The 14,463-nt window shown below is 48.4% G+C and overlaps 1 protein-coding gene across 1 annotated transcript in view; it reads right to left on the reverse strand.

Moving 5' to 3' along the window:
• KIF18B (kinesin family member 18B) overlaps positions 1-14,463 on the reverse strand; it is a 68,781-nt gene that overhangs the window by 31,564 nt on the left and 22,754 nt on the right. The window contains exons 7-9 of the mRNA XM_077259702.1: positions 5,318-5,494; positions 4,609-4,683; positions 4,422-4,531 (exon numbers count right to left, since the gene is read on the reverse strand). Of these exons, the coding sequence (XP_077115817.1) occupies positions 4,422-4,531; positions 4,609-4,683; positions 5,318-5,494 (362 nt within the window). The remainder of the gene's footprint in view (positions 1-4,421; positions 4,532-4,608; positions 4,684-5,317; positions 5,495-14,463) is intronic.

A 14,463-nucleotide genomic window follows, 5' to 3' on the forward strand; every position in this document is an offset into this window, starting at 1 on the left:
ACCACGCATAATCCCGCCCCCCCACCACCACACATAATAATAATAATAATAATAATAATAATTTTATTTATATAGCGCCAACATATTCCGCAGCGCTTTACAACTTATAGAGGGGACTTATACAGACAATAGACATTACAGCATAACAGAAATCACAGTTCAAAACAGATACCAGTAGGAATGAGGGCCCTGCTCGCAAGCTTACAATCTATGAATCCCGACTCATCACCACATTACTACACATAATCCAGCCCCCCCACCACATTACCATATAATCCCGCCCCCCACCACACATAATCCCGGCCCCCACATCACTACGCATAATCCCACCCCCACACCACATATAATCCCGCCCACCACATCACCACACATAATCCCGCTGCCCCACCCCATTACCACACATAATCCCGCCCCCCCACCACATTACTACAGATAATCCCGCCCCCACCACATAACCACACAAAATCCCACCCCACATCACCACACATAATCCCGCCCCCCACATCACCACACAGAATCCCACGCCCCCAACACATCACCACACAATCCCGCCCCCCACCCCATTACCACACATAATCCCGCCCCCCACCACATTACCACAGATAATCCCACCCCCCACCACATTACCAGATAATCCCACATTACCACACATAATCCCGCCCCCCACCCCATCACCACACATAATCCCGCCCCCCACCCCATCACCACACATAATCCCGCCCCCCATCACCACACATAATCCCGCCCCCCATCACCACACATAATCCCGCCCCCCATCACCACACATAATCCCGCCCCCCATCACCACACATAATCCCCCCCACCCCATATAATCCCGCCCCCTCAGCACACCTAATCCTGCCCCCTCACCACCTAATCCCGCCCCCTCACCACACATAATCCCGCCCCCCACCACACAATCCCGCCCCCCACCACATTACTAGACATAATCCTGCCCCCCACCACATTACTAGACATAATCCCGCCCCCCACCACATTACCACACATAATCCCGCCCCCCACCACACAATCCCGCCCCCACCACATTACCACACATAATCCTGCCCCCCCACCGCATTACTACAGATAATTCCCCCCCACCACATTACCACACATACCGCCCCCCCCACCCCATCACCACACATAATCCCGCCCCCCACCACATTACCACACATAATCCCACCCCCCTCCGCATTACTAGATAATTCCGCCCCCCACCACATTACCACACATAATCCCGCCCCCTACCCCATCACCACACATAATCCCACCCCCCATCACATTACCACGCATAATCCCGCCCCCCCACCACCACACATAATCCCGACCCCCACATCACCACACATAATCCCGCCACCCCACCACATTACTACACATAATCCAGCCCCCCACATTACCACACATAATCCCGCCCCCCACCGTGTTATCACACATAATCCCACCCTCCACCACGTTACCATACATAATCCCGACCCCCACCACATTACCACACAATTCCACCTCCCACCACGCATAATCCCGGCCCCCACATCACTACGCATAATCCCACCCCCACACCACATCACCACACATAATCCCGCCCCCACCACATCACCACACATAATCCCGCCGCCCCACCCCATTACCACACATAATCCCGCCCCCCCACCACATTACTAGATAATCCCGCCCCCACCACATTACCACACATAATCCCGCCCCCCACATCACCACACAGAATCCCACGCCCCCAACACATAATCCCGCCCTCCACATCACCACATGTAATCCCGTGTGGTAATGTGGTGGGGGTGGGATTATGTGCAGTAATGTGGTGGGGGGGCGGAATTATGTGTGGTGATGTGGTGGGGGGGCAGGATTATGTGTGGTGAATGGGGTGGGGTGGCAGTATTATGTGTGGTGATGGGGTGGGGGCGGGATTGTGTGTGGTAATGTGGTGGAGGGGCGGAATTGTGTGTGGTAGTGTGGTGGGGGCGGGATTATGTGTGGTAATGTGGTGGGGCGGTATTATCTGTGGTAATGTGGTGTGGGGGCGGGATTATGTGTGGTAATGTGGTGGGGGGCGGGATTATCTGTAGTAGTGTGGTCTGGGGGCGGGATTGTGTGTGGTAATGTGGTGGGGGGCGGGATTATGTGTGGTAATGTGGTGGGGGGCGGGATTATCTGTAGTAATGTGGTGTGGGGGCGGGATTATGTGTGGTAATGTGGTGGGGGCAGGATTATGTGTGGTAATGTGGTGGGTTGGCGGGATTAACTATTGTTATTAACTTAATTTTAAGTTAATTTACCACCTGCGTAAGCGCTATTGAATGTTGTCATTATTTACTTTAGTTTAATCACCAGCAGCGTTAATTAGATAGCAATGAGCGTGCCGAGCGTTAGCTGGCTGGAAACATCTAGTTGCTGTATAGATCTCAGAACAACAAGAAACATGACACCTTTCTTGTAGTAATCCGATGTGCCAGCGCTGAGCAATCAAGCATTGAAGCTACATGTAAAATTGGCCGGGAAGTGCACTGACAAGCCCCCAAAGCACTTCCTGGCTAATTCTACATGTAGCTTCAAATCTTGATTTCTCAGTGCTGGCATATCGGATTACTATAAGAAAGGTGTCATTTTTATGGTTGAGCCAAGACCTATACAGCCATACCTCTAGTTTCACTAGTAAATTCATCCCGACAGGTTCCGTTTAACCCAATCATGACTGGGTGATTTTTTTGCTTACGTTTTTCCCTCTACTTTATTTTTCCGTATACATAACTATAGGAGGGCTTTTTTTTTTGGCAAGATGAATTGTAGTTTTGAATTACACCATTCACTTTACTACTTAATGTACTGGGAAATGGGAAAAAATTCCAAGTGTCGTGAAACTGAAAAAGATCAAGCTTTCCATCATTGTTAAATTTAGGTTTCGCTTTTACAGTGTTCTGTTGCAGCAAAAATGACAGAAAAAAGATGTCAGTATGATTATGGTGATAGCAAACGTGTATAGTATTTCATTTTTTAATTGGTTAAAAAAATAATTCCGAAATTTGCAAGAACAAAAACAGCCAACAATATTTTTTCATAGATAGAGCCTCCCAACACTTTTTTTTGGGACTCTGGGGGACTTACTTGAGATTGTTTTTTCCATATAGCGCGCACAGTGTGTGTTGTCAAGATTCTCCAGTGTCGGCAGCAGGTGGGTGTGTGACCACAAGTGTTCGCGGTTTGCATACATGTGGTCACGTGCCTACTAGACGTGTGCGGTCACACTCAATGCAAGTGAATTGAGCGAGGTCAAACACGTCTAGTCGGAATGTGGCCGAAAGTATCCAAATCGCATTCTTGCGGTCACATGACTGCCCGCTCCCAGCGAATCCTGAAAGTGTGCACTGTGAAGATTCACAAGTTTGCAGTCTTGAGCCCCAAGCCTGGACAATTCCTTTAATTAAGACTATAAGCTATTTTTCTTATTTTACATGCAATGGAGAAAAAAAAAGCTTTATTGCAGAAGTTATCACACCTTTTGACCTTATTTGCTCAATTTTTTTTATTTTAAACTACAGACATTAAGCATTATATAATAATTTACATACATTTGCAAAGTAATTTGCCTTGTATTATTCCCAGGCATGTACCGTATTTTTCGGACTATAAGACACTTTTTTACTCCAAAAATGTGGAGGAAAATGAGGGGGTGCATGTTAGAGATTGGATGTACTGGATCTGGCTGTGGTGGGGAGGTGGGGCAGCAGCATCGGAGGAGCAGTGGGTCAGAGGCAGGAGCCAGCTGCTGCGGCTAACTCCTGTGCCCGCTGCTAAAGAGAAATGAATATTCACTGCATTCCACGCCCATGGGCGTGGAGAGCAATGAATATTCATTTCTCTTTAGCATCCTGGTATGATTGGTCTCCATTGCCATCCTGATATACATGGCCCCATAAGAAAAAACATTAAAATTGAATTTTTTTTTTATTTTTTAATGTTTTCTGATGGGGCCATGCAAACCAGGATAAGGATGGGGCCATGCATACCAGCATCGGAGCATGATGCTGTGAGGGAGCGCCGGGAAGGTAAGTGTAATGTTTTTTTTTTTTTTTTTTTATGTTTTCTAATGGGGCCATGCATAACAGGATGGGGTGGGGGCCAATTATACCAGATTAAGGATGGGGCCCTGCATACTAGGACGAGATGGGGACCTTGCATACCAGAATAGGGATGAGGGTTACCATTCCTGCCAGGATAGGGATGAGGGGGCCATATGTATCAGGATGGGGATGAGAGCACCATATTTACCAGGATAGGGGATTTTAAGTACAGAATTGACCACATTTTATGCTTAAATTTTTTTTTCATATATTTCCTCCTCTAAAACCTAGGCGCGTATTATGGTTCGGTGCGTCTCATAGTCCGAAAAATGCGGTATGTAATAAGATTACCTCGGGGATTTCCTCAGCACAGGGCTGTGGCAGAGAGTCGATGATTCCGTAGTTTTTTGGTTGGATTCCTTCATTTCATAGGACTGCAGCTTGGCCTTTAGTGCAGCCACCTATTCATAGAAAAAGCAAAATGTCATGATGACCACAGCGCTGTTACCTGCACCAGGCTTGAATTCGGGCATCCCACCTCAGCTTTCAGTTCCTCGCACACGGCGGCATATTTGCTGATATGACAGTCCAAATTGATCACGTTGCTCTTCAGCTATAAAACAAGAAAACAAACAACAAAATTAACAGGAAATGAAAAGAAACAGGTGACCTGGGATTTTATTACTTTTTTACATCCAAAAAATAGAAACAAATTTCTTCCTTAATTTCCTCCTTATTTTTAATTCTATTTCATATTACAAGTAAAACTGAGAAATAAGTCTTCTTTGTGTCTCAGAAAGAAATAAGTCTTCTTTGTGTCTCAGAACCTCATTCATGCCTTCCCTTCGCCTCTTCCCCGTTTTCTATGTGGATGTAAAATGACTGGCTGCAGCAGGAGCCTTCCCCCTCTGTGACAATTTTTTCTTCTTAATTTATTCCCGTTGCTCCCCTGAGTTTTCCACTTTTTGTTTTCTATAAATCCTCCATATGGTTCCACAGATATGGACCTTTGCATGGAAATGGCTCACAGGGTAATTATGTAGAGCTGCCTAATGGCACGCCCATGAGGAACCTGAGCCACACCCACTTAGTAAAAACTATAATAATTATCAGTAAAAAAACATCTCCAGATTCCTATGGCAAATTGTATATATAAAAGAATACTAAAGGGAGCATCGGGGATTAATTAAAAAAAACAAATGGTCACTTTCCACCCGGTGACAAGTTATCTTCTTTTCAGTACTCACCGACAGTTTTATTTCCTTGGCCCGGTTGGCATACTTTAGCGTGTTATAGGTGTCATCATAACTTAGACACGAAGGGCTGATTGCTGCTATCATGACCGTCCTACAGTTGCCTCCAATAGAATCTTTCAGGAGGCGGGTGAGTTTACTGTCCCTGTAAGGGATGTGAGCCTTCTTATTCTACAAGGGAAGACAATGTGAATTAGACAATGACATGTCACTAAAGATGGACAGAGAGAAGAATGGCACCAGCTGGGGGGGTGTCCCTACATAATCTGACACTGTCCAATCACTGATCAGTTACACAGCATAAACACGCCCCCTAGGAAAGGGTAGGATAACACCCAGTTGTCAATTTATTCATAAACTTCTAAGTATAAAAGAGGAACAGTACATAACACAGTTATAACAAAAAAAACTCCAGAATAGATATTTCATGTAGAATACAAGCATATACTAAAAAGGACATGTCAGGGGAGGTGTCGGGGCCACTTTAATCAGTTCAAGACCAGGCCATTTTTCCCCTGCTCCTGACCCAGGCACAGTTTGAAGATTTTTTGTTCATGCAGTTTAAAGAGCTGTAAAAAACTTTGTTTGGATTTTCAATCAGGTTTTACATCCTTTATTTTTTGATATATGGGGCCTCATTGTTATGTTATTTTCATACTGGCTTGTATTTTTATTGTTGCCAATATCGGGCGATACTAGTGTGAAAATAAAAGAAATGTATATATGTGTGTGCCTGCATGCATATGTGTGTGTATAAAATATATATATATACACACACACACACACATACATACATACATACATACATACACACACACATACACACACAGTACAGATCAAAAGTTTGGACACACCTCATTTAAAGAAATTTCTGTATTTTCATGACTATGAAAATTGTACATTCACACTGAAGGCATCACAACTATGAATTAACACATGTGGAATTATATACTTAACAAAAAAGTGCGAAACAACTGAAAATATGTCTTATATTCTAGGTTCTTCAAAGTAGCCACCTTTTGCTTTCATGACTGCTTTGCACTCTTGGCATTCTCTTGATGAGCTTCAAGAGGTAGTCATCGGGAATGGTCTTCCAACAATCTTGAAGGAGTTCCCAGAGATGCGTAGCACTTGTTGGCCCTTTTGCCTTCACTCTGCGGTCCAGCTCACCCCAAACCATCTCGATTGGGTTCAGGTCTGGTGACTGTGGAGGTCAGGTCATCTGGCGTAGCACCCCATCACTCTCCTTCTTGGTCAAATAGCCCTTACACAGCCTGGAGGTGTGTTTGGGGTCATTGTCCTGGTGAAAAATAAATGATGGTCCAACTAAAGGCAAACCGGATGGAATAGCATGCCGCTGCAAGATGCTGTAGTAGCCATGCTGGTTCAGTATGCCTTCAATTTTTAATAAATCCCCAACAGTGTCACCAGCAAAGCACCCACCACACCATCTCACCTCCTCCTCCATGCTTCACGGTGGGAACCAGGCATGTAGAGCCCATCCGCTCACCTTTTCTGCGTCGCACAAAGACACGGTGGCTGGAACCAAAGATCTCAAATTTGGACTCATCAGACCAAAGCAGATTTTCACTGGTCTAATGTCCATTCCTTGTGTTCTTTAGCCCAAACAAGTCTCTCCTGCTTGTTGCCTGTCCTTAGCAGTGGTTTCCTAGCAGCTATTTTACCATGAAGGCCTGCTGCACAAAGTCTCCCCTTAACAGTTGTTGTAGAGATGTGTCTGTTGCTAGAACTCTGTGTGGCATTGACCCGGTCTCTAATCTGAGGTGCTGTTAACCTGCGATTTCTGAGGCTGGTGACACGGATAAACTTATCCTCAGAAGCAGAGGTGACTCTTGGTCTTCCTTTCCTGGGGCAGTCCTCATGTGAGCCAGTTTCTTTGTAGCGCTTGATGGTTTTTGCCACTGCACTTGGGGACACTTTCAAAGTTTGCCCAATTTTTCAGACTGACTGACCTTCATTTCTTAAAGTAATGATGGCCACTCCTTTTTCTTTACTTAGAATTTGTATTATAGCAAGAAAAAAGCAGCTAACAGTCTATTCAGTAGGACTGTGTATCCATTAGACTTCTGCTAAACACAACTGATGGTCCCAACCCCATTTATAAGGCAAGAAATCCCACTTATTAAACCTGACAGGGCACACCTGTGAAGTGAAAAATATTCCCGTGACTACCTCTTGAAGCTCATCAAGAGAATGCCAAGAGTGTGCAAAGCAGTCATGAAAGGAAAAAGGAGATTTTTGTGTACTCACCGTAAAATCTTTCTCTTAGCCTCTAATTGGGGGACACAGGACCATGGGTGTTATGCTGCTGTCCACTAGGAGGCGACAGTATGCATAATCTGAAAAAGGATTAACTGTGGCTCCTCCTCTGCAGTATACACCCCTGGACGACGTCAGCCTTCTCCAGTTTTGTGCAAAAGCAGTAGGAGGAACGTAACATGAATAACATAATTATGCCTGCAAGAAGGCAACTATGTAGAAAGAAGAAAACAATATGAGAACTCAACAGTTACAACGGCCCGTAAAGCGCAACAGAGTGGGAGCTGTGTCCCCCAATTAGAGGCAAAGAGAAAGAGATTTTACGGTGAGTATACAAAAATCTTCTTTACTCTTTCGCGTCATTGGGGGACACAGGACCATGGGACGTCCTAAAGCAGTCCCTGGGTGGGAAGCAATGGACGAATATTGTGCAGACAGGCCTCTATACTTAGGGCACCGCCACCTGCAGAACACGTCTACCCAGGCTCGCGTCCGCTGAGGACTGGGTATGAACCCTGTAGTGTTTAGTAAAACGTGTGTAGGCTAGTCCAAGTGGCCGCCTTACACACTTGTTGTGCCGAAGCCTGGTGCCGAATGGCCCAGGAGGCCCTTACCGCCTGTGTAGAGTGTGCCGTAATACCGTCTGGAAGAGGAGAATTCTTAAGGCGGTAGGCCTCTTGTATGGTGGATTTGATCCACCTGGCAAGGGTAGCTTTGGAAGCTGGCAGACCCTTGTTGCCACCTTCCGGAAGGAGGAAAAGAGAATCAGACCTCCGGAAGGACACAGTCCTAGACACAAATATAAGCAATGCCCTGATGAGGTCAAATGTATGTAGAGCCTTCTTCACTCTATGAACCGGAATCAGACAAAGGGATGGTAGTGAAATTTCCTCATTGAGGTGGAAGTTGGACACAACCTTTGGAAGGAAGGATGGGACCGTACGAAGAACTACCTTGTCCTGGTGAAAAGCCAGGAAGGATCGTCTGCAGGAGAGTGCTGTCAGTTCAGACACTCTGCGTAGCGAGGTGATTGCCACCAGGAAAACCACCTTCTGGGAGAGAAGGCGGAGCGGGACCTCCTTAAGGGGTTCAAAGGGTGGTTCCTGCAATGCTGTCAGGACCAGGTTGACGTCCCACGTTTCTAGTGGTCGTCTGTAGGGGGGAACCAATCGGGAAACCCCCTGAAGAAAAGTCCTTACTTGCGGCTTGGTAGCAATGCGCCTTTGAAAAAGCACTGAGAGGGCTGACACCTGGCTCTTAAGCGAGCCCAATGACAGCCTGGCCGCCAGACCCGATTGGAGAAAACCAAGTACTTTGGGTAGGGAATAAGGGAGTGGGGTCTGGCCACGAGATTCGCACCAGGTAAAGATACGGTAATAAATGTTGGCAGAGGCTGGCTCCCGTGCTCTGATCATGGTTCCATTGACGTCCGGAGAGAGCCCTGCCTGGGTTAGAACCTGGGTTAGAACCCAGGTCTTAAGGGCCATGCCGTCAAATTGAGAGCCCCTGAGTTCTGGTGGTAGAACAGGCCTTGTGATAGAAGATCGTGGCGGTCGGGGAGACGCCAGGGGGCGTCTGCTGTAAGTTGAACGATGTCGGCGTACCATGTACGTCTGGGCCAGTCCGGTGCAATTAGGATGGCTGGAACTCCCTCTTGTTTGATCTTCCTCACCACTCTGGATATCAGGGGGAGAGGTGGAAAAATGCACAGAAGCTGGAAATGGGTCTAGTCCTGAACCAGAGCGTCTGCTCCGAGCGACCGCGGATCGTGTTTTCTGGCCATGAAGTTGGAGACCTTGGCATTGAAGTGGGATGCCATTAAGTCCACATCCGGGGTCCCCCAGCGATGGCAGATCTGGCGAAAAATTTCGGGATGGAGAGACCACTCTCCCGAGTCTATTTCTTGTCGGCTGAGGAAGTCAGTGCTTCTCAGTTGTCCACCCCTGGAATGTGGAGCGCCGAGAGAACCGACCCTGTGTCCTCCGCCCAGTGGAAGATATGTGACACTTCTCGCATCGCCTGGGTACTGCGGGTCCCCCCTTGGTGATTCACATATGCCACAGCCGTGGCATTGTCCGACTGTATTCTGATGTGAGAGGCTGCCAGTAAGTGATGAAAGGCCCTCAAAGCCAGGAGGATGGCACGAATTTCCAGGATGTTGATGGGCATGGTCGCTTCCACTGGGGACCACTTGCCCTGTGGTGTAGGTGCACTGCACCCCAACCCGTCAGGCTCACATCGGTGGTCAGAACTTTCCAATGACTTGTGAGAAAGGATTTCCCCTTTGCTAGCGAGGTTGGCTTGAGCCACCAGTGCAGGGTCCTCTTGGTTGACGACATTAGCCGGAACTCCCTGTCGAGAGAGAAAGGGTTCTTGTCCCAGGACTTGAGGATGGCTAGTTGGAGAGGCCTGAGGCGAAACTGGGCAAATGGGACTGCTTCTATTGCTGCCCCCATCTTGCCGAGGACTCTCATGGCAAACCGGAGAGATCGAGGGGGTTTGCGGAGGGTGCGAACTCCTAGACGGAGAGCCAGTGCCTTGTCCTTGGGAAGGAGCACTAGACCCCTGGAGGTGTTGAATAGCATTCCCAGGAAGGTCAGAGACTGACTCGGGGTTGGTGATGACTTTTGTAGGTTGACTAACCAGCCCATGCGACTCAGTGTCGATTGTGATTGAGACGCTGAGATCGCAGTCCTTGAAGGTGGGAGCCTTGATGAGTAGATCGTCCAGGTATGGAACGACTACTATGCCTCTGGAGTGCAGGACGTCCACAGTGGCTGCCATGACTTTGGTAAACACTCTGGGAGCCATAGCGAGTCCAAAAGGGAAAGCCACGATCTGGTAGTGGTCCTGGTCGACGGCGAACCTGAGAAATCTCTGATGGGCAGGTGCAATCGGTATATGCAGGTATGCGTCTTGTATGTATATGGAGGCGAGATATTCTACCTTCTCCATGGACGCAATGATGGACCGAAGGGACTCCATGCGGAAGTGACGGACCCGTACGTATTTGTTGAGTTGTTTTAGGTCCAGTATGGGCCGCATGCTGCCTCCTTTCTTGGGGACTACGAATAGATTGGAGAAGAACCCTCGGAAGCGCTCGGCCATGGGGACTGGTACTATGACTCCTACTTGAAAAAGCGAGGAGACCGTTTGCCGGAAGGCACGAGCCTTGGCTGGTGGTTTTGGGGGGACAGAGCGGAAGAATCGGTCCGGTGGGTTGGAGGTGAAGTCTATTTTGTATCCGGAAGACACTAGTTCCCTGACCCACCTGTCTTCTGTAATAGGCAGCCAGAAGTGATGAAAGAGCAAAAGTCGGCCGCCTAGGGGTGTGGTGTCTTCCGGGGTTCGTGAGTCATGATGAGGAGAAAGTCTGAGATTTTCCTCCTCTGGGTTTAGACTGGGCTGCTTTTGACTACCAGGTCTTGTCCGACCTTTGCGTTGATCGTGAGTTGTCCCTGCGTGGGGAACGGTTACGATTTTGTGCTGGACGCGAGACGGACCAGCCCGAAGAATTCCAAAAGGATCGGAATCGAGTTTGGTTACGCTTCTTGTAAGTGCGTTTAGGTTTCAGTTGGGGAGAGAGGCACTCTTACCCCCGGTGGCGTTGGATATCATCGTGTCCAACTGTTCACCGAAAAGTCGCCCACTGAGGTAGGGGAGGTGCGTGAAGGACTTCTTTGAGGCTGCGTCGGCTTTCCATTCCCGCAGCCAGAGGATACGTCGAATTATGATGGCGTTTCATGCTATCCCCGCTACACCCCTTGCTGAATCCAGAGCTGCATGAAGCATGTAATCTGCTACGACTGCTATTTGAACCGCTTGGTCCGACAGCTCAGGAGCGGATGCTTGGAGGCCAGCTTGTAAATTTTTGGCCCAGGCCAGAATGGCCTTGGCAGCCCAACTGAAGCGAACGCGGGAGCCAGGGATGCCCCTGCCGGTCTGCTGCGTCCCCGAGGGTTGAGTTATCTGGCAGTGAAAGGAGGGTCTGTGCTGCTAGTCTAGAGACTGGGGGTCCACTTCGGGTGGGTCTGTCCACTCCTTGGTATCCTTCTGCGGGAAGGGGTACCTCGCCTCCAGATATTTGCGATTAGCGAATTTTTTCTCAGGCTGTGAGAACTGCTTTTTAAGGATCGCCTTAAACTCTGGGTGGTTAGAGAAAGCCTTAGGCGGCTTCAGAGGTCCTTCAAAGGAAATCTTGTGTTCTGGGGCCTCTGGTGGCGGATCAGAAATGTCCAGCACCCGATGGATGGAAGAGATTAAGTCCTCAACTAGCGCTGTATTGCTAGGGGATATTGGGATCAGGGACCCCTCCGTTTCCCTGTCTGAGTCGGAGTCACAGATGCCTTCCGAATCCTGTTTATCACTGAGGCGTCCCCTGCTGGTTGAGCTCAGGCGGAGGCCTTATCTGGTCGGGGATTGCGGAGATCTGCATTGTCTGTCCCTGGAAGGGGACGGTCTAGATGACCTGGAACTACGGTGTGTCTCCCTAGAAGGGGATGACCGAGTGCTATGGGATGACGTAGATGGACTGTGGGTCCGCTTGCGTCCTGACTTAGACGTGGATGTGCCAGGGTCGTCCTGAGTCAAGCTCTCCCTTTGCTGGGTAACGGTCATAGCCGATGCATGACTCTGTAGTGCCTGAAGCAATGTGAAGGTTAGGTTATCTATAGACTGCGTCATAGATTGTGACATCTGAGTGACCCATTCCGGCGTGCCATTAGACACCGAAGCATTGGCAGGGGCCTCTTGGGGCTCTGACACAGTAGTCTGAGTGCAGTCCTGGCAGTGTGGGTACACACTGCCGTAGGGGATAGCGGTCCTGCAGGCTGTGCAGAATGCATAATAGCAGTCCTGCCTGGTTCTCTTGGACCTTGAGCATAGTGCACAGAGTGCAGAAGGGCTGCTATGCAGAGGACCTTACAGGGGTAGCTATGCAGAGGGCCCTATAGGGGAGCCTTATAGGGAATATGAATTCACAGCCGAGTAAAACAACCCAGCTGTGATCTTACCCCACCAGTTTGCCCCTAGGTTCAGCGCCGAAGATCCACAGTCCTGTGCCCCCCGGAAACTGGCTGGCCTGGTCCTGCTGACCGGGAGATGCAGGGTTAATCCTTGTTGTAGTAGAAATGGCCGCCGAGGAGAAAAGGGGGCGGAGAGCTGAGAAAAAGGCGGCAAAGCTGTGTAAAAACGCGCCCTTTCTGTCTCGATCCGCCCCTTCTATGACACTGTAGAGTGTCATATTTGTCATCCGGGGGGCGGAGAAGAGGCGGCGGCTTCAGCTAGGCCAAAGTCGGGGCCTAAATTAGATGCCTGATGCCCAGAAGGGCTCCAGGCCGCCGCGAAAGTTCGGGAAGGGGTCGGATCCGAACTGGACCCCCCGGATTTAAAGGCAGGATAGCGGTGGGGCTGTAAGCGGTAGGGGGGGGGGAACGGTGAGGGGTCCCCCTGAGGCAGTATAGAGCTGGTGCTGCCACAGAGACAGGGGCACAGGGAGCCCTGTGTCTGTGCCATGCCTGCCTGCACTCCCCCCCAGCCCCAACAGGAGCCCGCAGCTGGGCTGGGGTCCCTGGATGCAGGCGCAGTGTGCTGGTCCATTGCTGGGAGCTGTAGAATGCTGCCTGTACAGGCCCCTACCTGAGGCGTCTCAACCTAATGCCCCCAGAGGGGGATTAGGGAGGGTGCTGTTGTCACCTTCAGGGGCCTTTATCCTTGCCTCGACTTCAACCCAGAAACCAAGAGGAATTGGGGAAGGAGGGGGGAGTCTCGACTTCGAACCAGCAACCGAGGGACTGGGGAAGGAGCAACATGGGGAATAGCCATCTCTACTTCAACCGGGCACCCCGTAATAGGGGGCCGAGGAAGGAGCCATGCCGGGAGTCTCACAGGAGACCCACTTTTCTTCATCTGTAATCAGTCGGAAAAAAACGGAGTAAAAAATCTTAGGTGTGCCTCCTATGCGACACTAAGCAAAAACTGGAGAAGGCTGATTCCGTTCAGGGGTGTATACTGCAGAGGAGGAGCAACAGTTAATTTTTTTCAGATTATGCATAGTGTCGCCTCCTAGTGGACAGCAGCATAACACCCATGGTCCTGTGTCCCCCAATGAGGAGACAGAGTAAGGTGACTACTTTGAAGAACCTAGCATATAAAACATAACAAAAAAGTGTTAAACAACTGAAATTAAGTACGGTATATAATTCCACATGTGTTAATTAACAGTTTTGATGCCTTCAGTGTGAATTTACAATTCTCATAGCCATGAAAATACAGAAAAATCTTTAAATGAGAGGGTGTGTCCAAACCTGTGGTCTGTACTGTGAGAGTATATATATATATATATATATATATATATATATATATATATATATATATATATATATATATATATATATATATATATATATATATATATATATATATATATATATATATATATATATATACATACACACATACATACATACACACACACATATACATATATATATAGGTGTTTTTTTGTAATATATTCACACATTGTATTCCCCATAGGATAAAAAATGACCTTTGGGGGAGGGGTAGGGCCATTCAACGTTTGAATACATATATTTTTTTTTATCTAAGATTCCCTGTAACTGGGGCTGGTATATTAGCCCAAGTTCCAGAGGAAATTCAGCCTCCTTCCTGCATAGCGAAAATGATCAGTTCTACTAGGACCCAACACCTCCTGTTCTCTCCCTACACTGAGGCATCGCGTGATCTCTGGGTTCCGAAGAAAGAAGCGCCATCAGTACTTCCCGTACTGCATACGCTGCGCTTATTCAGCATTTTGTTCACAGTAATTGGGAAAGCAGAGATAGTAATAAACCCTCTCTGCC

This window comes from Ranitomeya variabilis, chromosome 4 (genome assembly GCF_051348905.1).
Source record: "Ranitomeya variabilis isolate aRanVar5 chromosome 4, aRanVar5.hap1, whole genome shotgun sequence".
In the NCBI taxonomy this organism is placed as follows: domain Eukaryota; kingdom Metazoa; phylum Chordata; class Amphibia; order Anura; family Dendrobatidae; genus Ranitomeya; species Ranitomeya variabilis.